Below are 25,777 nucleotides of genomic sequence, written 5' to 3'. Positions count from 1 at the left end.
CAGGCCTTTTGGAGCGATCCTGCTGTTGGTTGGAGGCACAGGACTCAGTGTGGGAAGCATGCAATGCTTGCAGGTGGTGCTGAGCATGCTGGCTCCTGTGACAGGGGTTTTCAAATCTGGGGACATGGCCCTGGTGGGTCATGAAGTCCTCTGGAGCTGCCTGGAGAGGCTCTGGATGTGGCTACTCCAGAACTCTGGGGAAACCTCCAAGTGTGACTGAGTCTGAGCTCTCCTGCTTTGGTGCCTTCCTGGGTTTGAACTCAAACTGTGGGAGCTCAAGTGTGGAGTGGGAAATGAAATTATTTAGTGCCATTTTGTCCAGAAGTCTTATTGCCTCTACTGCAAGTCTACATCGTGACCTGTGAGGCTGAGCACAGGAGTATCTCAAAGGAATATCCTCACAATACAGAATTACAGGGCTAGGAATATTTTCCAGATGAGCACTGTGGTTACTGCTGTAGCCACAGATGTGGCAATATCCCACCTGGAATCACTGACTATTCATTGAATAGGGAATTTTTGGAGTAGGGATAGGGGTTTAGGGGCAAGTTTTATTTTCCAGCAACGAAGAGTTGCTAACATCTGTTGTGGGGGTAGAGAGGCTGTGGAGGGGAGAGAACATGGATATAGTCTTGTCAGACATAAAATGCCTAGAAGGGTGGTTTGTGTTGGAGCCCGGGGGGCTGACCTACCCCCACCCCAAAAGTCCCCCCTTGCTCTTCGGGCAGCATCCCCCGCGGGTCCCCCCGCGGACCCGCCCGCTGCCCGCCGAGCGGCTGTGGGAGGAGGAGAAGGAGGAGGAGGAGAAGGAGGGGGAGTCCCGGCGGCGGGATGAGGCCGGGCTGAGCGATGTGCGAGCAGGCAGCGCGGTACTGCCGGGCCGGGGTGCAGAAGCTGCTGCGGAAGCCGGCGCCGGCGCTGCGCGGGCTGGACGGGCTGCTGCGCTGGGCGGCCTGCAGGATGGGCGACAAGGGCCTCGCCGAGCGGGAGCTGCTCGCCCCGGGCGCCGCCGCCGCCCAGAGGAAGGGCACCTCCGTCATCCTCGATGTGAGTGTTCCCTACATCCCGCATCCCAGCTTCTGCCTCCCCCCGCCCGCGTCGCGCACCGCCTCGGGAGCGGGGATGTTCCTCTCGTCCTGCGCTCCCTGGACCGGCGGGCACGGGCTGGACCCCGGGTCTTGCAGTCCCCAGTTGGGTGGGTGTGGGTGTCCAGCATCCTCTTGCCCTTGTCCCGCACCCGCTCAAGCCCCTCGGGATCCGCCGGTATTTCCCAGGTCCAGCATCTCCCGGACCAGCTGGGCAAGAGGCTGCAGCCCGGCTTCTCTGCTTCCCTGCAAGCACAGGCTGCACGGGCACGGGGTGCACCCCGGACCTGCATCCCGCGAACAGCTTGGCATCAGGGTTATTTCTCGGATTCTGGGAATGGCATGCGGAGCAGGTCCTGCATCTCTCGGGCTGGTTGGATGTAGGGGTGTCCAGAATCAGCAACCCCTTTCCAGATCCTCCTGCACTGCCTGGGGCAGGAGGTTGCAGCCCGGGTCTGGCACCCATTTGTCCAGATGCTGCACCTACTAGATTGTCAGGGCAGCCTGGGTCCCATGTCCCCTTGCCCTGCACTCTCTGGGACAGCTGGGAAGAAGCTGCACCTTGGTTCTGCATATTCTGCACTGGGCTGGGCATGGGGTGCAGTCCTGGATCCTGTACCTCCATTCCTGAGTCCTGCACCTTTTTTTTACAGGCTGGGCATGGAGATGTAGCTTGTATCCTTCACCTCCTTGCCAGGATCCTGAACTCTCTGGGCTGGCTGGGCACTGGGGTGCACCCTGTTTCCTGCACACTCTGAACAGGCTGAGCGTGGGTGTGCACCCCAGGTTCTGCAGCCTTTTTCCCAGGTCCTGCATCCCCTCGACCAGCTGGGATGAGGATGCTCTGTAGATCCTTAATTCTGGTTTGGGGGGACTGGTAGGGATGTGCTTAGTGCCTCGATTGCTGTATTTTTAGACTTTCTGATTAGGGAGCTAACGAGGCTGTTTGCACTTAAATCAATTGGGAGAATGGGGTGGAATCAGCCAGAGTGCAAATGGTGTAATTACAGTCTTTCTGCAGTATCCAGTAATTAAACACATAGATCCTCTGTTTTGCTATCTCCTAGCTAAAAAAAAAAAAAAAAAAAGTAGTGAAAGCAAAAATAAACTACTGAGGCATTGGCTGTAGTAAAGGATAACTCATGCTCTCTCACAGATAGGATAGGCAGTAGTAGCTCTTCCAGGCAAGCCCTTGCATTTTGCAAATAATTTGCTGAACCCGTAGGCATTGCCATGGGCTGGAGAGTCCGAAACTCATTCCATCCCTGAGCACCCTGAGCTGAAAGGCGTTTTGGTTCCCTGAGGCACCATTGTCTCCAGTGGGTTACCAAAAGCAGGTCAGAGCGCAGAGCACTTGAAGGATGACCCTGCCGAGTGGAAGGGGCTGGCAGGGGGCAGCTGCAGGCTGGGGGAATGAGCTTCCAGGGAAAACAGAGGATGAGTGCAACTCACACCATTATGTCTTTTAAGTTAACTTGTTCGGGGGGGAGTTCCTGGGGTTTTTCCCAATTTTTGTTGGATTGTTTTGGTTTGTTTTGTTTTTCAATCTGCCCTGAAATTGCCAAAATTTCACAACAATTTGGAAATCTGAGTTTCAGAGCATAAATGCAATTAGGAAGCAAAATTCATACATTAAATTTATGTATGAGGTTTCTTTAGTTAGGAGTGTTTTGCCACCAAAATGATATCTTATCCATTCGATTTTACTATCTTTAAGTGATTTTTTTTCCACTTTGAGGTTTGAGCTTAGGAAAAGAGACATGAACTTTCAGAATGGGAAACACAGTAGAGCATTGTATTATTTCAGTGGGAAGTACAATAGAGCTGGGTGTGCAGCTCCTGATCATTTTTCCCTTTCACAATGGTACTGGGAGCCCTTTCTCACCTGCTGAAAGTAGAAATGCATTCTGGAAATGTAAGATTTGAGGGTTTAGGGTTTCTTTTTCCCCTCCTTCCTTAGAACTTGATTTTTTCCTTTTTCTCCAGGCACAATAGGAATGCCAATTGAAGCTGTAGCTTCACTGTAATGGGCTCTTCAAGTGCACTGCAAGACCCCCCTTTCATACAAAGGGTTTAAACACAGGAACACGTATTTAGCTTAATTTTCACACATTAGCATGAAAGTAACAGGCAGCCCGCTGAACGCTCAAGGATGGTAACCTGTTTTCCATCTAACTCTTCACATTTTTGCTGATGGATGTGCTGGGGAAGCAGTGAGTCCCAGCCACGCAGCAGTGCAGCTTCTCGGTGGGGGAGGATGAAGCAAAAGACCTGTAAGATTTTATGTTTAGCTAACACGTTTTCATGAGCTGGTGTGCTATGTAGGCAGGTCCTTGGGGGCTGGGGGAGGAGGGGAAAGCTTGGGTTTGGTTATGAATTAGATAAAATGGCTCTGACACTAATAGTATCTTAGTCATGTCTTCCTCTTCTGGCTTCCTTTTAATTCATCCATCCCCAGTGTTCTTGTTCTGACTCCTCCATGAGAGTGGCTGGTGTGTCAGAACAAAGTTCCCTGTGTTCTTTCCACCAAAGAGACACAACTGAGGTGTTGTGGGGCAAAACTGAGGGCTGAAGAACAACAAAACGCAACAAGGGGGTAAGATGTCTTCTGCCAACAACCTGGCTACTGCCACTTGGAAGATGAATCTTAACTTTGGGCTGGCTTTGATGTTTTTCTTTTATTTTGCCTCTGGCCTTTTAGGTAAAGAATTAAAAAAGGTTGAATTATGTTTACTAGTTCAACTCAAAGCTATAGGTTTCCAAATGTAAAAGTAGCTGAAGTTGCAGATTTTTACCAGAACCCTGGTAAAAATCTAATGAAGATACTTAAGTCCTAAGCATTACCAAAAATAGGCAGCAAGTAAAACCATGGAATGAGAGATGCTCTTTAGTGATGATAGTGGAACAAGTGGAGGTGATGTGTCACTCTAGGAACCAGGAAAACATCACTTTGAATTGAATGGTCAGCTCTTACGACATTGGTCAAATCATCATAAGGGGTTGGGATTGAGCAAGGGGTCTGTACCCATCCTGTGCCCACCCTCAGGTGCCTTCTCTGGGTCTGCTCCAGCTGCAAGAGCCCAAGACTCAGGGCTGGCAGCATGTGCAATCTGCTGCAGGTATTCCCACTCACACCAGACACTGTGGGTGGACACTGGATATCCAATGCTTTCTGCACCCATGAGGACAAACTCCCTTTATTAAAAACTGTCACAGTGCTGCTCCAATCCACATGTGGAGATGGTGGCATTTCCAGTCAAGAAAAAATCCTCAATGTCACAACACTTATGAAAAGGAGGATGTATTATGTGGGTGTATATTCTCTGTGGCTAAGCCAGTGTGAGATCGTATTTGCTGAGCGTGGATGAGTGCACGTGCAATACAGAGCTGAGGTGGATACCTCTCAAGGCATAGGAAATGTCTGGGCAGGTATTGTTCTGTCTGGGAGTACTTCAGAGCTGGCTGACAAACTGTCCTTGCTCATCTCTTCCTGCCTTCCTGTCACTGCCAAAAGCCTGTGTTGACAGCAGAGGTGTGAACTCCAGAGCATGTGAGGCCTGGCCAGTCACAGCAGCTGCAAGTGAAGATGCTCCATCTGGTTCACAGCTCATCTCCTGCTTGGCATCTAAAGTAGGGATCAGCCTTGGCTATGGGTGAGCATCCCCACGGCAGGACTGTGAGCCCCAAGCAGCACTGGCCTCCCTGCCTCCTTTCTTGCCGATGGGGACTAAATGCATTGATTTTTGGCTTTATTTTAAACACTCCTGAAGAATACAGTTCCATTCATTGCAGGTCAGATGAAGCTTTCTGCTTTATCTACCCTGTATTTTGCTAAAAACTAGTTTTGACCCAGATCTGACTTTTTTATTCTTTGACAGATTGAAAGATAATTTCAAATCCATCTCTCCTTCTTATGGCTTCTCTTTCACCCTCTCTTATGTGGCCAAACCTTGTTTGTGCTTCTTCAGCCCCATGGGATTGAGTGAGGTGTCTGGATAGAAGATACAGAGAGTTTGATTTGTGCCAATGGTGCATTTCCAAACATAGATCCAGAACCGCCAGTTTTCCAACTGTTTTGTCAACAACAGGATTTCCAATGCAGTTCTTAATAGCAAGGCTCTTGCAGCCACAGGAATCCCAGGAATCCCTTCTCAATCTCTTCTGTTTTGATCTTTTTCCTTCTGTTTTCATTTTGTTTGTTGGGATTTTTTTTAAAGGTTGGTTCATTCCCCTTCATTTGTCCTTGTTTACCTTCTCACTTTGAGTGAACTATTTCAGAGGGCTATTTTCCTCCTCCTTAATCCTCTCTTTGTGAAATCTATGGTTTGATATTTCTCCCTTGAGACGTGCCTGCAGGCACAGCTGGAGAGGAGGGCCAGGGCAGGCCAGGCTCTCTTCGTTCAGGAATTGCTCAGTGCAAGGTACATAATCACACAGGAGAGTCCATCCTGCTCTCCTCTGATCTTCAGGGCTTTGGAAATGGGTGCTTGAAATGAAGCTGAACGGAAAAGTAACTTCTAGTGCTGAACATCAGCAGGTCAGAACATCAGATGCAACTCTTACCTTTCTTGTGCAACTTTTATTTAGGACAGCTAGGTAAAGTCTAAAGAGAAGGTAAGAGTGAAAGCAGAGGCTGGGACATGGTGTCAGCTGCTCTTCTCTTGGGGAAGAAGGGAAAAAGAAGAAAGATTGCTTTGAAGTGCAAAAATGCCCAGAGACCTGGAGTTCTGCAGCAGCCTTGTTTTGTGGGGAACCACTGCAGATGGGACAGTATTTCCACACCAATGGCATATTCCTTACTGAAACACCAAAATAAAGCCTTTCTCCTTGCACAGGGAATGCTCATTAGCCTGAGAATGTCTAAGAAGATAGTCCAAAGTGACATTCATTCGTTATTTTCTCACATTATTGCTAGAAGGAGCAACAGAGTGAGGCTGTAGGAAAGGAAATTCCTTCTGATACCTCAAGTTAGAGAACTAAAGGCCATACCTGATGTAAAACCTTTTCTCCAAAGGAAGTGTCAAGACTTGTAGGGCGAGGAGCAGAAAGAAAGAACAGAATGCAGGAATATAGTAAGAGGATTAATAATTTTTTTAGGTCTTTGTGGGTCTCTGGATGCCTTCTCATCCATAGGCTTTCCTCATGCATGAGACATGATTATGTTTGTCCTCAATTCTGCACCCAGATTATGGTGGAAAACAAAATTTCAGCTCTGCTGCATTCTATTTTAAATCAACATCATATTAACCTGGTGAAGGGATAATAAACTCCACAAACCTGTAATAATTCTTGGGCTTCTTAGGGGAGTGCTTTTGTGAATGTAATAAAACTTGTGAGAAAACCTTCATTAAGCAGCCTCCAGTGTGGCATGTTCTCATCCAGGAGCTTTGAGAAGGCAGAACTAAATGTTTAAATTTGAAGCCATCATTTTGTTTTCAAGTTTATTATTACCACCAGAGTTTTGAATTGCTTACTTCTGGCAGTGAAATATCTGTAGTAGCCATTTGAGAGTACGGCAAAAACATATATTTAGAGAAAACCTGTTGGAAATCTTGACACAAGTTCTTTGCTCTAGAGAAAATAGTGTTTATATTCATCTAAACCTCTGGTAAATGGGTTAAGTACGCACAGGCAGCAAACTGCATGCATTGCCTGTATAAATCCTATTAAATGGCTTAATGCCCATATTGTGGGCATCCTGTGGGCTCACTGTGTGACTTAGCCTGTGCTTCAGGAGCTTTGCTTAACAGCCTCAAAGCACAGCTGATGGGGGACATGGTTGCTGCAGTACTTGAAGTGGATAATTTCTCATTTACCATCTGAAATCCGTGCGTTGTCCCGACGGTTGGAGAACTGGAGGTGATGGAGCAGAAAGAGCATCCCTGGTCAGGCTGGGCAGCGCGGCGGCTCCTGCTCCGTGAGCCCCGTGCCCGTGGGGATGTTCCTCGGCTGGGTGCAGGCACAGGAAGGCAATTGCTGCTGGGGCCTGGCAGGACAGGGCACTTCTCCATCCATATTTCATTACCTCCTCTCTCGCTGACCTCCAGGGCTGCTGCTTGACTAAGTCTAAGTGACTTTGCTGCTGAGTGAGGATGTCAGCAATGGAGCTGCTGGGAGCCTGCAGAGCGGCTGCGGGTTGGATGGGCTTTGCAGCCTCTGTGCTGGAGATGACGCAGCATCCTGACTTGTATCCCCTTCTTCTGGAGCTGGTGGGAGCTGTCCCTGCCCCTGGCTCCCTGGGAGCCTGGCACCTTTGTGGGTTTGCTTTCTGGCCCATTGGGGGGCTGTGGTTTCCCTTCCATCCCCAGATCTTACACCTTTCCCTTATGGAAAGCCCCCCACCTCCTTCCCGCAGTGGAACAACTAATCCAAGACCTGAGCAGAGGGTGTCTTTGGGCTGTGTGGGGGAGGGCACTCTTCTTTGCTGACCTAGAACATAAATCCTGGGTCTTCACAGCAGCAGCATTTTTGGCAGCGCTGCCAAGCTATCACAGACTATATTACATCTTTATCAGCCTCCCGATGCTCATTCCAGTGTTCATACCTTGATGCAGTGCCTGCCTGTGCTGACAGATGACTTTGTCTTAAATTGTTTTTTTCCCTCCAGGTGTCCCAGTTTAATTTTTTTTATGTGTGCAAATTGTAGGTGGTTCAATTAAGTTGAAAGAATAAATCCTGTTTATTAGCAATTACAAAACCAAGCAGCTTGGTCCTGTAGAATAAACTTTGATAAGTAACAGAGCTGATGTGATCTTTCATCAACACGTTCATTTACAAATAGTCATACTTTAGGGAGTATCTGGGAGAGTTAAAGCCCTAAAATGTTCACTTAGTGGAGCTGGATAAAAATACTTCAATTTCTAAACATTTCTTCCATTTCTTAATTTATTTTTTTTCCTGTTGCTCCAAGTATTCCTTGCAAGGTTAACAGCTGTGTGGAGCAGAACATGGCAGGTTGAGCCTTTCTCCCTTTTTAACCTATATTTTACCTATTGGTTTTGCCTTTCCATTCTCCCTCTGCCAGCTGTGCTTAGTGGGATGGTGATCTCTCAAGGGACCTTAAAACAGGCATTGCTGCTTCTGTGTTAGACTGGCTGTAATACCTTGGTTTCAAAGCAGTGGGAAGAGCAACAGAAGGATGTATTGATGAAAGAAAAAGCCCAGAAATAACCAACATCCAGAAAGAGAAGTACATCATCTGGAGGTGCTCATGAGGAGTGAGGATTTGGGGTGTCCAAGCCATGAAAAGAGGAATATCTCATGCAGTGGGCAGGGCATACTGAGCACAGGTGAGGGCTATGTGCTAAAGCCACACAGCTTGCTGGGATCCTGCTGGGATTTATTCCTTCTTCCCATAGACAAGACATGACTGGCTGGCCTTTTAAAAGCCATATTTAACTTCAGTGAAATCTGTAAGTATGGAGAGAGGTAGGATTTTCCCCCCCCAAGAAATTTCTAATTGCTCTAAAAAAATGGAGGTCAGCACAAGAGGAGTTTTGATGTGCTCACAAGCTGTAACCCTTGTAGGCAGTTTCCATGACTCCCAACACTTTGGTTTGGCTCAGGCAGAGGGGTTTTGCCTCTGCTGAAGTACACCAGAAAGTCCTGCTTTGACTCTGCCCCAGGCTGCATAGCCTCACAAGAACTTTGGACAAAAGAATGATTAATGTTCCTTAATTAAGCCATATTCAGTGAAATAGCATATTCTGCAATTCAATTTGTCTCTTGGGGTTCTTGTTTTGTGCAGCAGTTTCTCTTCTGATATTTTATTTTTTTAATGGTTTTGTGACCCAGAAAATATGAGATTCTATTTTACGGCTGACTCTGATCTGTCTTGCTGGTGCTTTTATTCCCTCCTCAGGGAAATTTCTTTGTACAACTAAAATCTCTGCTCTTGCTCAAATTAATAGGGTCAGGCCTGAAGAGATGATGAGAATATTTTACCTTTTCTGCCCATGTTAATTTTTTGGTAATTTATGACCTGTGGTAGTGGCCATTTTCGGCAGGAACCTGTAAGGTTCCAGCCTTCACACAAGCCTTTTGCTATTAATTGCATTGTGTTGGCAAAGACAGTAGAGTAGAACAGCACAGCCCTGGAGAAGTAGATGAAGGATGTAACTTAGGCACACAGAAGTCATGCAAGACACAAGAAGGATGCCAGCTCAGCTCTGAAAGGCTGACAAAGAAGAAGTTATGCAAAACAAAGATATTGCATTTAAGTCAAAAGTGGGGGATGAGGAACAGCCACCTAAAAACGACATCAGACATTGAAGACAGACCCCAAAGATCCATATGAGAACTTCTGATAAGGGTGTGAATATGTAAAATAAAGCAACCACATGCATCAAGTAAGTGAGGACAGCTAATGAATGTGTAACCAGTGTGTATGATAAAAACTCTGCTTACCCAACACTCGATTAGAGGAAGGACCCCCGAAGTGACCAGCTGATTTTGGTATCAGTATTAGGGGACTGTTCCTCAGAGGAGGCCAGTGAGAAAAATAGCAGTTGTTTCTGCCCTCCTTCTCCCCAGCAAGTTCTACAATACTACACATTATTGCAATTTTTTTCCTTCTGAAATGGCTATTTGATTCCTCTCTGTGGGCTGTTCCTCTACACTGTAGTTTTAAGTCTAAATATAATCTCCTTCCCACGCAGGAGACTTGCTTTTTAAAAAATTGTTGTAAATAATTTTTCTTTCAGAAGTGCAGAGCTGTGAAACTTGGTTTAAGAGATTTTATTGACTCCAGAGAAATTGTCTGGACTGGCTGCACGGCTGTTGTAATTTTTTTTAGTGTGTATTTTTCTGGTGTTGGATCCATGGTTTCAGCTTTCTTAAGTGAGGGAGGTGCTGGAGGGCTGAAAGCATTTCCACCAGTTATCCCAGAGGCAACCATGCTGGTACTGTACCTGGCAGTGGTTGTCCATCAAGTTGCTCTGGGGGAGATCAGCTGAGTCTTGGAAAGGGTGAGCTCAGTGAAGCACCTGAATTGGGTCTTGAGGGGTTGGAGCGCTTGAACCTGTCCTGTGGGGGGGCTGAACGTGGTCCTGGTGCAAAGGGCTTCACTCCCTCGTGTTGGACAACATAGTAAACATGTTTCTCTCTCTCTCTTTCAATTCTAGATTTTCAGAAGAGCTGACAAAAATGGTAAGTCTGTGAATTCATGCTTCACATTTCCTGATTGGACTATTGTCAGTATTACCATTTTTCCTGGTAGTAACATCCAAATGTTTAAATGTTATTCAGTTTACTTGGTCTGATGCTGATACAGTCAAAACATCAGAAAAGGTTTCATTACTTTTTTGGAAAAAATATTCTTAGAGCAGAAGTGAAACTGGTGTGCAAGCTGGCATGGCGGAATCCACCAGATTTAGTGCAATTTCACAAAAACAATATAAAAATAAATCACAGGTAAGTGGTAAATGAGGATCCACCCCTTGGTAATCTTGAAGTAGCTTTGAAAAGCAGACCTAACTTGTGAATATTAATAATTTGGTCCCTGAGGGACTGGGCTCACACATCAAAGGGCAACACATACTGATGTTGCTTTCAGTCTGTGCCTGTGGAAAGCTGAACACCTGCACTGAGCCCAGCCAAGTCCTTACACGGGGAATAACATGGATGAGTCTTCATCAAAAGACTTGGAAGGAGGGAACTGGTAAAATAACAAGCTTAAGGAAAGAAATCAGTGGGTCCAATTCCAGGATCTTTTCCACCCTGAAAAGCTCTTAGATAAAATCCCAAGAGCTAGTATCTATTCTTTCCCTGTTGTACAAGAAGAAGATTAAATATGCATCAAAACTCTGCGTGTTTGCAGCGGGACATGTGGGAGGGTTGTGCAGAGGAGCACAGGGGAGAGTTTGTTTGTTCCCTTCCAGCTTTAAAGGAGGGACACCTGATCTCTGCAGGTGCCCATAGATGTGTATCCTTGCTGCCCCTGGGTAAGGAGGGTGCTGTCAGCTGGCTCACAAATAAGCAGTAAATGCCACACAGCTGTGGGCACTTGGTTATGGCAACTGACAGAGTAATGAGATATTGAAATTCATTGCTAAGAAAAGTTGAGCAGTTGTGTGATGCAAGGAGAGTGGAGAGGAAAAAATGAGTTTATGTTCTTGGCACCAGACTGACTGAGTTCAGAGATGGTGCTGGGCAGGTATTTGAACTGCTAAGGGTGGGAGCAGGGAGTGAGGAGACCAACACCACTGAGCACAGGCAGAGAAGGCAATTGCTCTTCTGAAATTTGTCCTGCCTCTCCTAATCCTTGACAGGCACTGCAGGGAGAACAGCTGGATCTCTCAAGAAAGGCCTGATGCTCTTTGATGAAGGAGCTATCTCCATCTCTGCTTATACTCTCACTGCTTGCAGTGCAGGTGACCTACAGCTACAGTGTTTGGGCAGCACAGCAGGCATTCTCCATGGGACTAATGCTGCCCTACCCTTTTTATGGAATCTGGAGGACAGACTGTCACAAAGCAGTCTGGAGTTAAGTGGCACCTCTACTCCCAGGCTGGCTCCTGCGAGGTGACACACTGAGCCTGTGTCAGTCTGGGCATCACTGCTCTCCAGTCCCTGGGAGCAGGGCTGTCTCTGTGATCCTGGGGCTGTCCTCTGAAGGACTGTACATCCTGCAGTGATTCTCCTTATGTTTATTTAGATGCTGCTTTTTTCTTGACACAACACTAGCCTTGCTAGCCATGATGACCAGTTTCACCAGCCATTCATATTTGCTGAACTCTGGATAACAGAGTTTGCCACTCTTTGTAATTAGCTCAGTGTGTTCCTCTGCAACCTCTTAGGGTCACAGCTCCCCACAGCCCCTCTTCAGCCTCCTGCAGCTCACAGCAGCTGCTGCAGGAGATGTGCAAGAATATTTCCCTTGATACAGCCTCTCTGGAAACTAGAGCTCAGAGGTTTCCAGAGCCAGAGGTAATATCTTTGTATTTAATATCCCTGAGGATCTCTTTTTCACAGTTTTCTCTTTGACATTCTGGACTTGAATTTATTGATTTGTTGAAATTCAGCCTATTCATGGCTTTATCTGTTACAGCTCCAAGGAACAGTGGAAGCGTCATTCTGCTGCTTTTATGTCTCACAGCAGGTGCTGTGCACAGCCCTCTGCAGAAGAATGAAAATCTCACACTTTCCTTTTTTTGTCAGAATCCCAGGATGGGGCTCTGAGCCCTGGACAGACTGTTAAAAACACAAGTCCACAGATTACCAAAATATTTTACTCTGTTAACATGCTTCTGTGGTCTCCACACCTGCAGAGGTTCCTGTCTGGCAGGGACCTTGCTCTTTCTAATTAACCAGCTGAGATGGATCATCATCCAGTGCTGTGTGATGGTGGCATACTGGGGAGAGAGCTCCCAGGGCAGGGAGTGCTGGCAGCTTTACCCAGAACTGGCAACTCTTGCTTTCCTCAGCTGTGCCAAAGCCACTCATACAGACCTGTGTAGGAACCCTACGGAAACAGGGCAGGGGAAGATCTGAGCAAAGCTTCTGCTCTCGACATCTAGTTGAACTAGAACATCTCATTTAACTTTTCCCATGCAGAGATCAGATGATTAGAGGGTCACCTAAAAGGCAAAGGAAGGGATTGTAAAATTAAGGAGTAATCTCATTTAATGTGCAGTAAAGAGGTCATAAATTTGGAAATCTTTTCAGCATCTTGATTTTTTTTTTTCCCCCAGCCTGGTAAAAATGGCACATATTGTGTTAAAGCAGCGTGGCTGGTTCAGACACAGTAACTATGGAGCCTGATTGTGTGAATTTAAGAGCATCTCCCTCCTCCTCCTTTCTTCCAAACCTTCTCCACATAAATTGTTAATTCATGTAAAATTGGATGTCCTTGCTGCAAGATGCTAAACCACGTTATTGCCCCTGCCATGTTCAGGTACTTGTACTTAGGTGATTTGATTCAGTGCCTACATGTACTAAAAGGCTGCTAATGAAGCAGCTCTTGCTTGTTAAAAGACATCTTGGTCTCCTGCTCCAGAGAAGTGAGATTCTGTCTATAATGAGCTAAGTTCCCAACCTTTCCCCCAGTGATAATATCAAGCAGCTGGATTTACAACTATCTACATGATAAACTCAGAAAATGGTCTGCATAAGACACCTGGAAATGCTGAGCACATTGGAGGTAACTGCATAAACTGACAAATGGTCTGAAAAAGGGAGAAGGGCTGGGGTGTAAGCTGGCAGTGAATAACTCAGCTCCAGTCATCCTTTGCAGGGGCATGGCTGTTAGTCATTCAAAATAATCTTTTTCTTTTGTGTAGGAGTGTTTTTCCTTTCTCTGCTAATAAATCCACCTACTGTCTTGTAATCCTCCCAGTCCCAGTAAACAATACTTAATCATTTAATTGGCATATGCTGGGAAAACTGAGGCATCTTATTTTAGGCTGGTGCAGCAGAGCTGTCAATCATCTGAGTTATCTACTGTGTACTTAATCCTCTCATTAGAAAGCTGCTAATCAATTAAATAGCCCAGGATTCCCTGTGAAAGATTAAAAGAGTTTTATTTTGACAGAAGAGCGCGTCTGCTAACAATTCATTATAGATATGCATCTTCCCCAAAACTGATGTTTTATCTGGAAATCTCCGACTCACTGCAGCTACCCAACCCCCATGCCCTGAGTGTAACTAAATGCCAAGTGCATCCAGCTTTAATCTGTGGTTTAGTTTGGTGGGTTTTGCTGTCATTATTAGATCCTGTTCATGGAAATGGTCATCAGTCTGACCTATCCATGGGTCTGACTTGCCAGGCAATGGGGGTTAGGTGGTTTCCTCTGGACCTCTGTCCTGGAAGATGAGAGATACAAAAGGAAATATGCCAAAAACTTGGCATATGGTTATAAAACACCTACAGAAAATGGCAGAAGGGGCTGGCAGTGGTGCAGTGTTTCACCTGATAGTGACCAGTGCTGAGTTAGTATTGTGGTTCAGTCAACCTGGCGTCTTCCTGTTGCTGCTGTCCTTGTGATTTCTGTACCAAGAATGAGCCCGAACTGTTCTGGTTCTCCCTTGAAACTATCATATCCAGAGAAGGTGTGGATGGGAATGAAGCCATTCAGCATATGCTGTCTTGAATAGGTTCTGTTATCAAAAATGAAATACAATGAAGTGTGAAGAAATCCAGAGTACAAATGCTGAGAGGAGGTTTCAGTGTTCAGTTGATCTGAAAGGCCTGTAGAGGACATAGCAGAGCTAATAAAGGATAAAAAACCAAAGCGTGAATGAAGCAGGAATTGGTGGTTGGAAAGGGCTTTTTGGTTAAGAGCCATGAGGGCAATGGCATTGTGCCCATTTCTATCCCAGTAGGGTTTGTCCTTCAAGTAGCTGCACACAGATATCTGTTAGTCACTTAAGAGCTCATTAAATGAGATTTATGCTGCTATTCTGTGTAAGGAGAGGTCTGCACATCCCTGTGTTACAAGTCTCATAGCAAATTACACTACAAACCACGGGGGGGCACAGAGAGAGCTCCTGGCAAGCAGGGAACATAAATAGCTTTGCCCATCAGCATCATAACAAACTGGCCAAGGAGCCTGGTCAGCTGCATGTGGGGTTGTGCCCTTGTGAGGAGAATAAGCTCTGCTGCTTACACATGAACTGGCAGTGCTGCTCTGCCCAGTGGCTTTGTGGCCATGGTGCCACTGCTGACCACCTGGTACGGGGACCTCACAGGCCTCAAAAGTTGGAAAAAGGCAGAAAAACAAAACTAAGCAAATGAAAAGCTTCAGGTACATACCTCAGCCCCAGCCTGAGATGTTCAAGAACTCAAGTTCTTCATAATGTTCAAGAAGGCCTGTCGTAAGCGTCACTTGAGTAGAAATCAGTCTTGTTAATCCCCAGTACACAAAGGGAGTGAGGTTTCTCCCATGGATCATGTTTCTTGATGAAGGGATGGTGGTGGGAGAGCCGGCAGAGTCCTGGGCCTTCAGCAGCAGGAGAGGGCTGAATGAATCCTGGTGTAGTGGGTCTCCAAAAGAACACGCGAGTGAAGCTACCAGCAACTTCCAGCCTTTCACAAATGCTGTGTGTCTGTCCTCAGTGTCTTGTTTGTATGCAGAGACAGTTCCTCTGAGGACTTTAGGGATCTGGGGAACTTGCAGGATGTTTAGTGGTAATAGCTCTCAAAGTCTCACCCACATTTTCCAGACACCACTTGGAGGAATTATTTTGACTCCCTCTAGTGAGCCTAAAGTAGGAAGAAAGGGATGTTTTGTCTGTGCATGTGCTTAGAGCTCAAATTCACAGCCACCAGACTCAGGTCATCATGTAAATGTTTCCTTTTCCTCCTTTCACTCTGAGAGTGCCCCTTGCTGATCTTGAGTTTAGTACAAAAATTGGGGCAAAATGGAGTGAAAGTGTCTCTTCAGTCCTGGCAGTGTGGGAGCACAGAGAAATTCACAGAGAGAGGGATGGAGAAAAGTATCACTGATGAGCAGATGGTCCAAAGACCCCGTTTTTAGCATGGTAATTGTCTACAAGTTGTTTTTAAAACTTGAAATACTTATCTTCCCCCTTCTCCCATGAATTTGAGGCCCTTTTAGAAAATACACTTGCAGGGGACTTGAATGGTGGTAAGCAACTTGGACTTTAATAACATGGCTTTCAAGGCATCAAGGAAGAAAATTAAAGCATTCTGATTTTGGCTGCTTTTACTGGATCTTAAAAAGATGCCAAGTTAGGGCACTGATATTTCCATATACATATAAACAGTATCAGAATAAAAAGACCCTGAACACCTCATAAGCCTCTTATTGCACACATAACTCTTCCTTCCACAGTCACAAGTCTTCACCTACGGTGAATTGTGCTTTTACTGAGAGCTCTTGGGTGTTTTGCAGTCCCTGCCTTAATGGGCTATCAGTCTTCAAAACCACTTATTTCTAGACCCAGGTAATTACCTTCTGCATGGCCACTGCTCCTCATGTGCTGGGAAAACCTTGAGCTATTCGTATCCTGCTGGTGCATCTAAATTAGGTCATTAGTTCTCAGTGAGAATATTTATAATTCTTGCATAACAAAACCAGTATTAGCAGCCACCCACATATAAGTAGAAAATTTCAGTGATGAATCAGGTTTTTTAAGTATGGATAAATCTGATAGGTTCTTCCATGACCAGATGATCAGTCTAAATGTATTTATCTTTGTCTTTTAAGTAAATAAAAAAAAGATTTGCATTTAGATAGTCTAGATTTCATGTGACAATCAAAAGGCACCTTGTAAGACTGCATAACGACCTTTATTTACAAGGAGAATGTTTGAATCTGCTTTCAGTTCTTTAGATTCCCGTATCACCCAAGCTCTCTCAGTTACCCTTCCAAGTCCTTGCAAAGTTCACAGCACGTGGTTTGGAAGGGATGACATCTGCTTAAACTGGGACATGCTGGTCCCAAAATAATAAACAAACCTATCCATCAGATGATGAATTTTGAGATCATGTGGGAATTGTGAAAGGTGGCTGCTGGCCATGCTCCACAGGCTGTCATTAGATGTGTCCAGTACTTCTATCCACCCTTTACCACTATGAACCTAGGAAAAGATTCTGTGATTTGATTTTCATCATTGACTGATGAAAAGGCACTTCCCAGCTGCTCATGCCCTTTCAGGGATGCTTTTTTCATTCTTCAAAGATATGGGGGTATCTGGTGCATGCTGTGTGCAGCAGAAGTGAAGAACTGGGAGGTTTTAGGACCTGTTTTTCTTCTCATGTTACTTCTTGTTAACAAATTCATGTTAGAATCAAGGAGGGGGGAATTTTTTTTTTTTTTTTTTTTTTGCTGGACTGTCTTGATTCTGCAGAGCAGACCTTGAATTGGGTGCACTGGATTAGCCCCTTTTAAACAACTGCACCCTCATGTGCTACAGGCTGAGTTATGCAGCAGCCTGGTTTAATCAGGGCCCACACGTGGTTTGCTTAGCGCAAGGCTTAAGCCAGAGAAGGTTTGAGCTGGGCAAGGTTTGGATTCAGTCCAGAAACTCCCCCAGGAACTCAAGCCAATGATGTGACAGTACATAAACTTTTATTTCCACAACATGCCCATATTCCACCTATTTCTGCACAGCAGCAATTTATGGCCCATCAGTGTCCAAAATTGTTATTTCTGTCCTGTTCCTAAAGCCTTTTCCTGCTGAGAGAACAGTCAACCAAAACAGAAAGTACTGTAAGATCCCTCATGGACAGTGGGCAATGGGGGCACTATTGGTCTCAGTGTGACCACCACATGTAGGGAATGGGATTGGGGGGATTATAATGAGCTGGGAATACTCCTCTGTTTAAAGAGTGCAACTGGCTTGCTGCCCCTTCAACTGGTATCTGATAGCTCAGGTACCTGACTGATACTGTGCAGAATGCCCTTTCCTCATTATTTAAGGTACTTTGCAGGTGGCCATCTCCTGTGTCCTTGCTCTTTTGCTGTAAAATCTGCAGCTAGAATATCAAACCTGACTTAAAGGAAAACTTAGAAAATCAGCTTTATTTAATATTTGGCCTCCTTCAGGTGTGCTTGCTGCCTGTGGTGCTTGCTGCCTTGTGTCTGTAAAATACATTCAACCACACATTGGTCCTGGCTGCCCTTTGTGCCCAGCACTATCCCTTCTTGAGGCTGCTGAGCCTTTCTTTCCATTCTTTCTCAAAAATTCAGCTGCTGAGCAAAATCTATGGTAAAAGCCATTAACTGCTGTAACCTTCAAGGCTTCCTGGTATTTCTGCATTGGCAATAAATGGATTTGAACCTCAGAGTCAGTCAGATGCCCAAACATGCAGGCTTTCCCACTTTCATATTAGGCTACACCTCAGTCTATTAAAAACTTAGATGATGCTACTGACCTGAAGGGTCATCTTCCTGTGAGCACTGTCTGGGCAGAAGTATCAGCCCTTGGGTCTCTGCTGACCTCTGCTCTCTGCTGGACCACACTCAGAGTGCTCAGATGCAGAGGAGCAGACTAACTCAGAGCTTTTGCCTTGGCAACTACTCACCAGTCTGCCCCACACATGGATTTCCAGTCTGACCCAGTAGCTGAGCCTTCTTGCTGTCTGTGTTTGTCCCTTTTAGAGGTTCAGACCTGCCTGCCCACAAGCATCTTCCTGTGGTTCATCGAACCTCTTGCCCTCAGGAGCTGTTGCTCCCTGTGCTCAGTAAGTGCTGATCTGGCAGGGCAAAGAGATGCCCGTGTTTGGGCTCTGCTCCACACACTGGGCAGTGGGGCAGGGTAGCTGTGTTCAGCCTTTAGGGTGGGTTCTGTGTGCGTGATGGAGCCTGTGCATTTCTACAGGCAGTGCTCTTTTCCTGCTCTATCCATTCTGTCTCTCAGCTCCTCCTTTCAGTTCCTTTAGTACAGAAGATAAACAGCAGCTGTGAGTGTCCCTGAGAGATGCAGGGAGGGGACATGGAGCAGGGGTTACTGCTTTAGCCTGGCAATTTGGGGCCGAGCACTTGATCTGGAGGGCAGCGTTTCCAAAGCCTCCTCTTGGCTTTGAAGCGAGCCAAGGTCTGACATGTGATACAACCCAAAGAAGGTGGAGTTTATTTTCTTCTTCTCTTTGTGGATTGGCAGGTGTGGGTTTTTCTTCTGCAAGCCCCATTAGAGGCTTCAGCTGGACAGGAGTAAAAGGGGTATATTATTGTAAGAGATTTAATTATCATGTTGCAAATTGTGGAGGGTGGGAATAAGGGATCATGGTTTACCAAGGATACGTTTAAAAGCTGCTCAATTAGCTGAGAGAATTTTTAAAGATGTTTCTTTCCAGAGGCAAAGTTAAGAGATTTAATTGGGGGCTGCACAGCAAATGTGTGTACATGGCATGATGACAGCCAGCAAAGGGCACGATAAACACTTATGGAGCTATCACCTACTTGTAAACCCTACCCAAAAAATTTAAGTTTCATTGATAGCGCCTTAAAAGTGGTGCTTCTTGCCCTGTTTTTTCAGGAGCATGGGGATTGTTGACCTGGAGAGACACAGCTGTAGGTACCCTGACAGCCATTTTAGTTGAAACATTATATTCACATATTTTCCTTGGCCATGGGAATCTGCCCTGACATCTCTTCTGAGTTCATGACACAAATCCTGAACTGATTCCAGCTCCTCGTCTGGGCCAAGGGGTTGGGAACATCCCTATGGTCTGGCTCAGGTTAATGGGTAGCAAACATCAAAGGGGAGATAAAGGCAGCGTAGCTGGGCATGCTCAGGAGGTGACAGCCACGAGCACTTCATGGGTCTGCCAAGGTTTGGCTGCACCAGGAGCACCTGATACCTGTGGACAGGGACATAAACAGTGCAGGTTTGGTGGGGAATGGGGCATTCCCCTGCCACAGGGAAGCTTGTGGAGATGAGATGTAGCTGTGAGTGTTGGCCCAGCCTTACCCCAGTGTCGTGCTCCAATTTCAGGAGAGGAGGGTGTCTGCAGGAAGGTCTGTTCTGCATGGAAAGGGCTGCACTAGGGAAAGGGAAGGCTCTGGCTATAGTGGCAAGCCAGGGGCGAGATGGACACAGAGGATTTAACAATTTTTGATCTATCTCATTAATATCTCATCTTGCTGTATGTGGGAAACTTTTCAAAGTGGAGACAGAAAATCAGTATTTCTCCTGTTAATTATTTTCTTTGTTATTGTTTTGTTGGGTTTTGGTTTGGTGTTTTTTTTACAGATATGCAATTTTGAAGTGCTTGGAAAGGACTTCTGCAGCTTGACTGGGTATCATATCCTGGCAGATTAAACAGGTGCAGGCTTTGGGGACTCAGCTGATATGTGGCAGTGACCAAGGGACACAGCTTGTGTGTGGGAACGAGCTCTTAGGGTGGACATTTGCACTCTGAGTGTTGGGAGCTAAATCCTACAAAGAGTGGAGCCCCAACTGCCTTGCATAGCTCTCCTCCTCACTAGGCAGTGTGCTCTGCTCTCACACATGACAGGCAACGAGCTTTCTGCTTTCTTGTGCATCAGACTTTGATGCAGTTCTGTTTTGAGCCTTTTGATTAAATCCTTATGATATCTAGTTTCACTGCTAGATGTCCATGTGAAGGATGTCAGCTGCTGTTCCCTGTGTTGCTCTCCTGCTCTTCCATATTACCATCTCTCCTTCTCAACCGTGTCCCTTAGCAGGGGGATGAGGGCAGTGTGTGTGGGGCTCTGGAGCCAACAGTGCACTTCATGTACATGTACCATAACTGAGATTAGAAAAAGGCCTGGTTTTGTCCTGCTCCCTTGGTGGGAGTGTGTCGGTGCCACAAGTGTTCCCCAAGCTGCATTCAAAGGCATGGAGGGGCTGTGAGACGACTTTATGCAAAGGTTCAATTGGTGTTCAATGAATCTCCCTCAGGAGGGCTTGGGCACGACGCTGCCTTGGTGGAGAGATGCTCCAGCCTGGATGTTTTACCCTGTTTTGAAGTGGAGCAGTGGTGTGGTTTGTGTGCTCCCAGCATGTTACTGAGGAGTGACAGGGTGCAGGGTGACAATACACACCCAGGTGGAGGTGACGAGCGTGTGGGGCCTCCTTCAAATGCCTTTGCCACCACCACAGGCTTCTTGTGGGACCCACACCTCATATTATTTCTCTTGCTACACCGCCTAAATCTCACTAAGATGTTCTCTTGCTACTTCTCTTTCTTGGTGGCAGGGCTGTCCTATGTTTGCCTTCAAGTTTAATCCCTGGGAAGTTCCCTGGGGGGAAGTGGAGCAGATCCTTGGTGGGGGAAAAGCACTCTTTTTGCCTCTTTGTGTGCATGCTCTCCTCTGCTCTTGTTGCTGTGGGAACAAGGGACAGCACTGGGCGCTGGCATCCTTTTTAATTAGGTATCTTCTGCAGATCAGCTGTATTTATTGAAGATTTTTTATTATAGCTATTAAAATTAAATAAGGCAAAAATTGAATCCAGAACAAATACACTGCTGCAGGTTATCCTTATAATGTGCTAGCAATTTTTGCCAGACAATTGTGAGAAAATATGTTCTGGCAGCCTGTGTTCAGGCAATTGGCGAGGAACAGCTATAAATCATGTGTATCTTTTTCTTCCACTTATCTTCCTCGCTCTTTTAAAATACCAGATAACATACATTGGAGAGAAGGGTGTATCTTACTGACTTGCAGTGGGGAAAGGCATATCTGAAGCTGAAACAATGATACATCCACAACTGTATCTCCCAGCAAGGATAATCTGATGGGCAGGAACAGCTAATCTTTTTTCATGGAGGCTGTGTTAGCAAAGAGTGAAAATGGATGTCCATGGACTGAGAAGCAGGAACCTGAGTGTCTTTGGTTTCATGGCTGGCTGGCTGGCTGCACCATGGGAAGGTGGTGTGTTGCTCTGGAAAAAGTCTGTAACACTCTCAGAAAGTTTTAGAGGAGGAAATAATTTTAAATTATTTTTTGAGTGGAACTTTCTTTTCTGTGACCCTGCTGCAGCCTCAGTGTAGATGTGAAACCTGTCTGTGTCGGCCAAGTGCCACAGCCAAGCTGTGTGCCAGCTGCAAAGGATGATGCTCTGGCCACGCTCCTGCTGCCCCTCAGCAGAACTTTAAAGGGCTGGTAGAGCTGGGCTCAGGTTCAAGAAGCAACTCAGCCTGGGCTTGAGGTTTGGATCCAAGATCAGCTCACACTGCCAAGTTTCTGCCTTAATTGGATGCTGGTATTGGGGACCCCAGCCTGACAGGGTGCAGATGTCAGTGGCTCCAGCCCCTTGTTACTCATGGCTTTCTAACCGCAGTCTGTAAGAGCAGCCAGATTCTAAGATTTTGCTATAATTATCAGAGAGTGGCTTTTGGGTGCTTCTGGTGCTTGGCACATCCACATGGGGGTTCTTTTCCTTTTGCCTAAGTATTGACTCCAGGAGCCCACAGAACCTGTGCTTTAGGCACACAGTGCTTTGCTGTGTATTGTTCTGCTGTGCCAGCACCAAAGCACAGGCTTGTGCTTGGTCTGCTAATCAAAATAAGGGCACTGAGGCTTATTTTCCTTTCCAAAGGATTTTCTGTTCATTGTGGAGATGTTACTTTTCCAGCTGGCTGATTTGCTGGCTTTCGAACGTGCTACACTTTGTTAAGCAGGGCTGCTTTTCCTTCCTCGCCTTTGTAGTACCATCAGCTGCTTTCTTTTTTTTCTTCATACATCCCTCCCCACCTTCTAAAAAAGGTTGAACTAATACTGGCAAAATGTTCAAGATTTAACAAAATCTTTACCAGTGTATTCATATTAATAGGCTCCTCAGTATAGTATAGTATAGTAATAATAGTAATAATAGTAATAGTAATAATAATAATAATAATAATGATAATAATAATAAATGGGGCAATCTGCACCCTGGCAGGCAGGAGCAGCTGCAGAGCTGCCATGGCACCATGCTGCCACCCTCCTTGGCACCAGCACCATCTGCAGAGAGAAAATGTGCAACACTCATTAACCCTTGTGACATCCCCATGGGGTGGGATAAGAGGAAAGGAAGGATGGAGGGGCAGGAAGGGACCATTAATTAATCTGAACTATTTCTGTCTGGAAAGCTGAGTTATAGGAAGACACAGCTTGCCTGGCTGGGTTTCAAGCTGGAGACCAGAGGTAGGGAATGGGGAATGCACATCTGTCCCTGGGCTTTACGGAGCTCAGGCTTTGGCTATATGCAAACACATATTTGTTTGAATTGTCTTGCTATCCTTTTGTAGCTGGAGTGATAGTGGTATCAATTAATACACTTGGTACGTGTCAAACAGTGGGGGAAAAAAGTGTGTGCTATAAGTGGAAGTACTTGCATAAGACTGTAAAAACAAGATAAAATATTTATGTTTTTCAAAGAAAGGAACTAAACTTGTTTCCTCTCTCCTGCATCCTGTAATCTAGTTGTAGGAAACAGCACAGTTTAGATCTTGCAAAAAGTTTTCCTAAGCTGGAAATCAGAGGGGAAAATGGTTTTCTAGCATTTAAGTGGAGGAACAATTAACTGAAAAGAAGTTATGAAAGTGGGGCTGTCCATAGTCAGGATTATTAAATCCTGCTATAACAGGAGCAGCATGAGAGAATGAGGTGCTAAATGCTGAAATCCCGGGGAGATGAAGGGGAAAGGAAAAACCAAGCAGTGGGAGATGCTCTTGCAGAGCACTGTCTGCAAAATTGGCTGGAGCAGGACACAGAGCCTTAAAACTTTTCAAACCCAATTGTTGCTTTCTAAATGAGGTGCCTGACATTTTAAAGGTCAGCAGCCAGGGAGAGGGTGACCGCTGTTCAGCAAATGCAAACCGACTGTGCTCGCTGCCTTGCTGTGCCCTTCACATCAGGGCTGGGGCTGCCTGATTGCCTGGGAAGACAATTTCTGTAGATGTTTCCTAAACGGACAGATTTGCAATACCCAAAAGAGGAAGGGTACCTGATACTTTTCCCATTTCCCATTTCTCCTCCCTCTAGGGGGCTAATAAGGGGGCAAGTGGGCAAAGAAAGACGGATGGGAGGTTGAGGTTGGATTCGGGTAGAGGAGACGGAAGAAGAGAGTGTCCATTGACACCGAGGCATCAGTTAACAGCAGACACTCCTGCCCTGCTGGCAGCTGGGGCCGTGGGGTGATGTGTCACATGTGGCACCTCAGCATGTCCCTGCTCCATCCCAGCGGGGCGAGCCCTCTCCAGACACAGCACTCCCTGGCTGAAGGCTCAGGCTGCTCAGAGCAAAACTCAGCTGGGGACTGGCTACAGCTGAAGGAAAGATTAGCAGGGCAAACAGATCCATGTTTTTTCAATATCAAAAGCCTTACACTCTGAATCACTGGAGCCACTCGCCCCCTTCCCGTGTGTGTTTTCTGAGAGCCCTGCACTGACCTGAGCAAATGTATTCATAGAGCAAGTGACTGGATAACCAAGGCAACATAAAAGAAAGCAGTTTTCTTATATTCATAAATCAGTACAGAACAGGACTGGGCCATTGCAGTACAGCCTGAGTAGGCTTTTTTTCTTTTTACCCTCTATCTTCTAGAATTTTAGTATTCAACTTTTAAGCCTGCAGTATGAATTTCTATGCTGGACTGCTAAACCTTTGAATTGTCAACATGCTGAGCATTTTGATCCTTTTATAAAACAAGAACGAGGATTAAATGTTTCTCACTGCACAGCTATTGCAGCAGCACTGGGTGCAGATTCACAGAGGCTGATCTTGCATCAGGAGCCATGTTGTTCTGTAGCACAGACATCCCGTGGGATTTGGGCAGGCAGGAAACCACCGAGCTGATTGTGAGCTTCCTTCTGTCTGCAAAAGCACATCAGTGTGCTCCATGAGAGAGGCAAGGTATGGAATTAGCTTCTCTTTAATTAGGGTGGTCCTAGAAGGAAACAGCAAAAGTTGCATCATCTCCCACACCAAATGTCACCAAACCCTCAGTCAGATATATCCTCTGACCAGGCACCATGGCATGGCCTGACCAGCACCCTGACCCTCACTAACTCCGCTGGTTTTGCAAGGACTGTTTTGTTTCCCAGCTCCTAGCTCATTATGTCCTTTTTTTGTGTGTGTCTGTAAATGAAACACAAATGTTCCAGGTTCACATGTGTACAAAGAGGCAAACAGGTCCCTCATGAGAGGGAGGCTAATTCCTGCTAAATTCACCCATAGCTCTGTGCACTGAACCAGAAAAAAAATCCAACCTGTGCTAATAGTTTGGGAAGGCAGGAAATTTTAGTGGATTTCCTTCAGGCAAAGGACAGCCTGCAGAGATGTGTGCTCCTCCAAGGCTGTGACGATGCTTATCTGCTTTCTGGAAAGCTTTTTCATGGCAGGTTTGGCACTGACATGTGAGCTGGTAGTGTTGGGAGACAGAAAACATCTCTGTAAACTGCTGCTTTGATGAAGCTCTCAGATGAGACTTTTCCTCCACCAGGATGCTTCTTTCTTCAAATGGATCCAATCTCTGCTAATAAATCACCTCCTCCACACGAGGAGGGTTTGATCAAACATCACAGGAGATATCATCAAGGGCTAAACCTAGCATTTTCTATTCCATTACCTAAAGCTCATAACACTCAATGTATCAAAGAAGTACAGAGTTCCCTCAAGCATTTCTATCTCCAAGCCAGACAACCCGCCATGAGCTGTCCATGTGCAGAGTGGATCCTGAGTTTTCTTTCTTGGTTGCTGGGTTATGTTTACTCCTGCTGTAGTACTCCTGTACTCCTGAGCAGAATAGAGCAGGGCTGTGCTCCCAACTTAGGGCTCCCCAGCTTTGGGAATAAAAGATGTTAGCAATTTGGGTTTCCTATGATTTGCTTCTATAGCATTTCCTGGCATGGCACTTGTGTGAAATCTAGATGCTGTTGGGTTTTGGTGGGAGGTTTTTTGGTGTTGTTTCTTTTTTTTAAAACTATAAAAAGATTCCAGTGATTTTGTTACCAGAGCCTGAGGAAGCAGAAGAGAACTCCAATGAGTGTGGTTTATCTTGTAAACTGTTATGCATAACCCTAAGTGCTGGAGGCCCTCAGTGCCACTGCTCTCCTGGGTAAATTTGGTTCTGCCAAAAGCAGATGGGTCATGCTTCACCCTAATGTCAGACAGCTTGTATGTCTTGACTTCCATGGGCCACGTTGCTCTTTTTCTCCTCCTTCTGCACAATGCATTGGTTTCTCAGCTGCTTTTTCACACCAGCTGCCAACGCTTCCCCCCTCTCCTCTCCAGACATCACCTTTGGGTTTCATAAGACCTTAAAGAGAAAAGAAGAGA

At 46.0% G+C, this 25,777-nt stretch overlaps 1 protein-coding gene across 3 annotated transcripts in view; it reads left to right on the top strand.

Annotated features, from left to right (window-relative positions):
• The window catches only part of NECAB2 (N-terminal EF-hand calcium binding protein 2), a 90,443-nt gene that overhangs the window by 13,333 nt on the left and 51,333 nt on the right, over positions 1-25,777 (top strand). Inside the window, exons 1-2 of one of the 3 annotated variants that reach the window (XM_042027437.1) lie at positions 800-1,047; positions 10,208-10,232. In XM_042027437.1, coding sequence (XP_041883371.1) covers positions 850-1,047; positions 10,208-10,232 — 223 coding nt within the window. In that variant the 5' untranslated portion in view covers positions 800-849. Of the gene's footprint in view, positions 1-799; positions 1,048-10,207; positions 10,233-25,777 lie in introns of those variants that run through there. The other 2 variants (XM_042027438.1, XM_042027440.1) reach the window with 2 other exon arrangements.

This window comes from Corvus kubaryi, unplaced genomic scaffold (assembly GCF_017639235.1).
Source record: "Corvus kubaryi isolate FWS band 111438036 unplaced genomic scaffold, C.kubaryi_AGA036_p1.0 37300, whole genome shotgun sequence".
Classification (NCBI taxonomy): Eukaryota; Metazoa; Chordata; class Aves; order Passeriformes; family Corvidae; genus Corvus; species Corvus kubaryi.
This window is presented reverse-complemented; position numbering and strand designations above follow the sequence as displayed.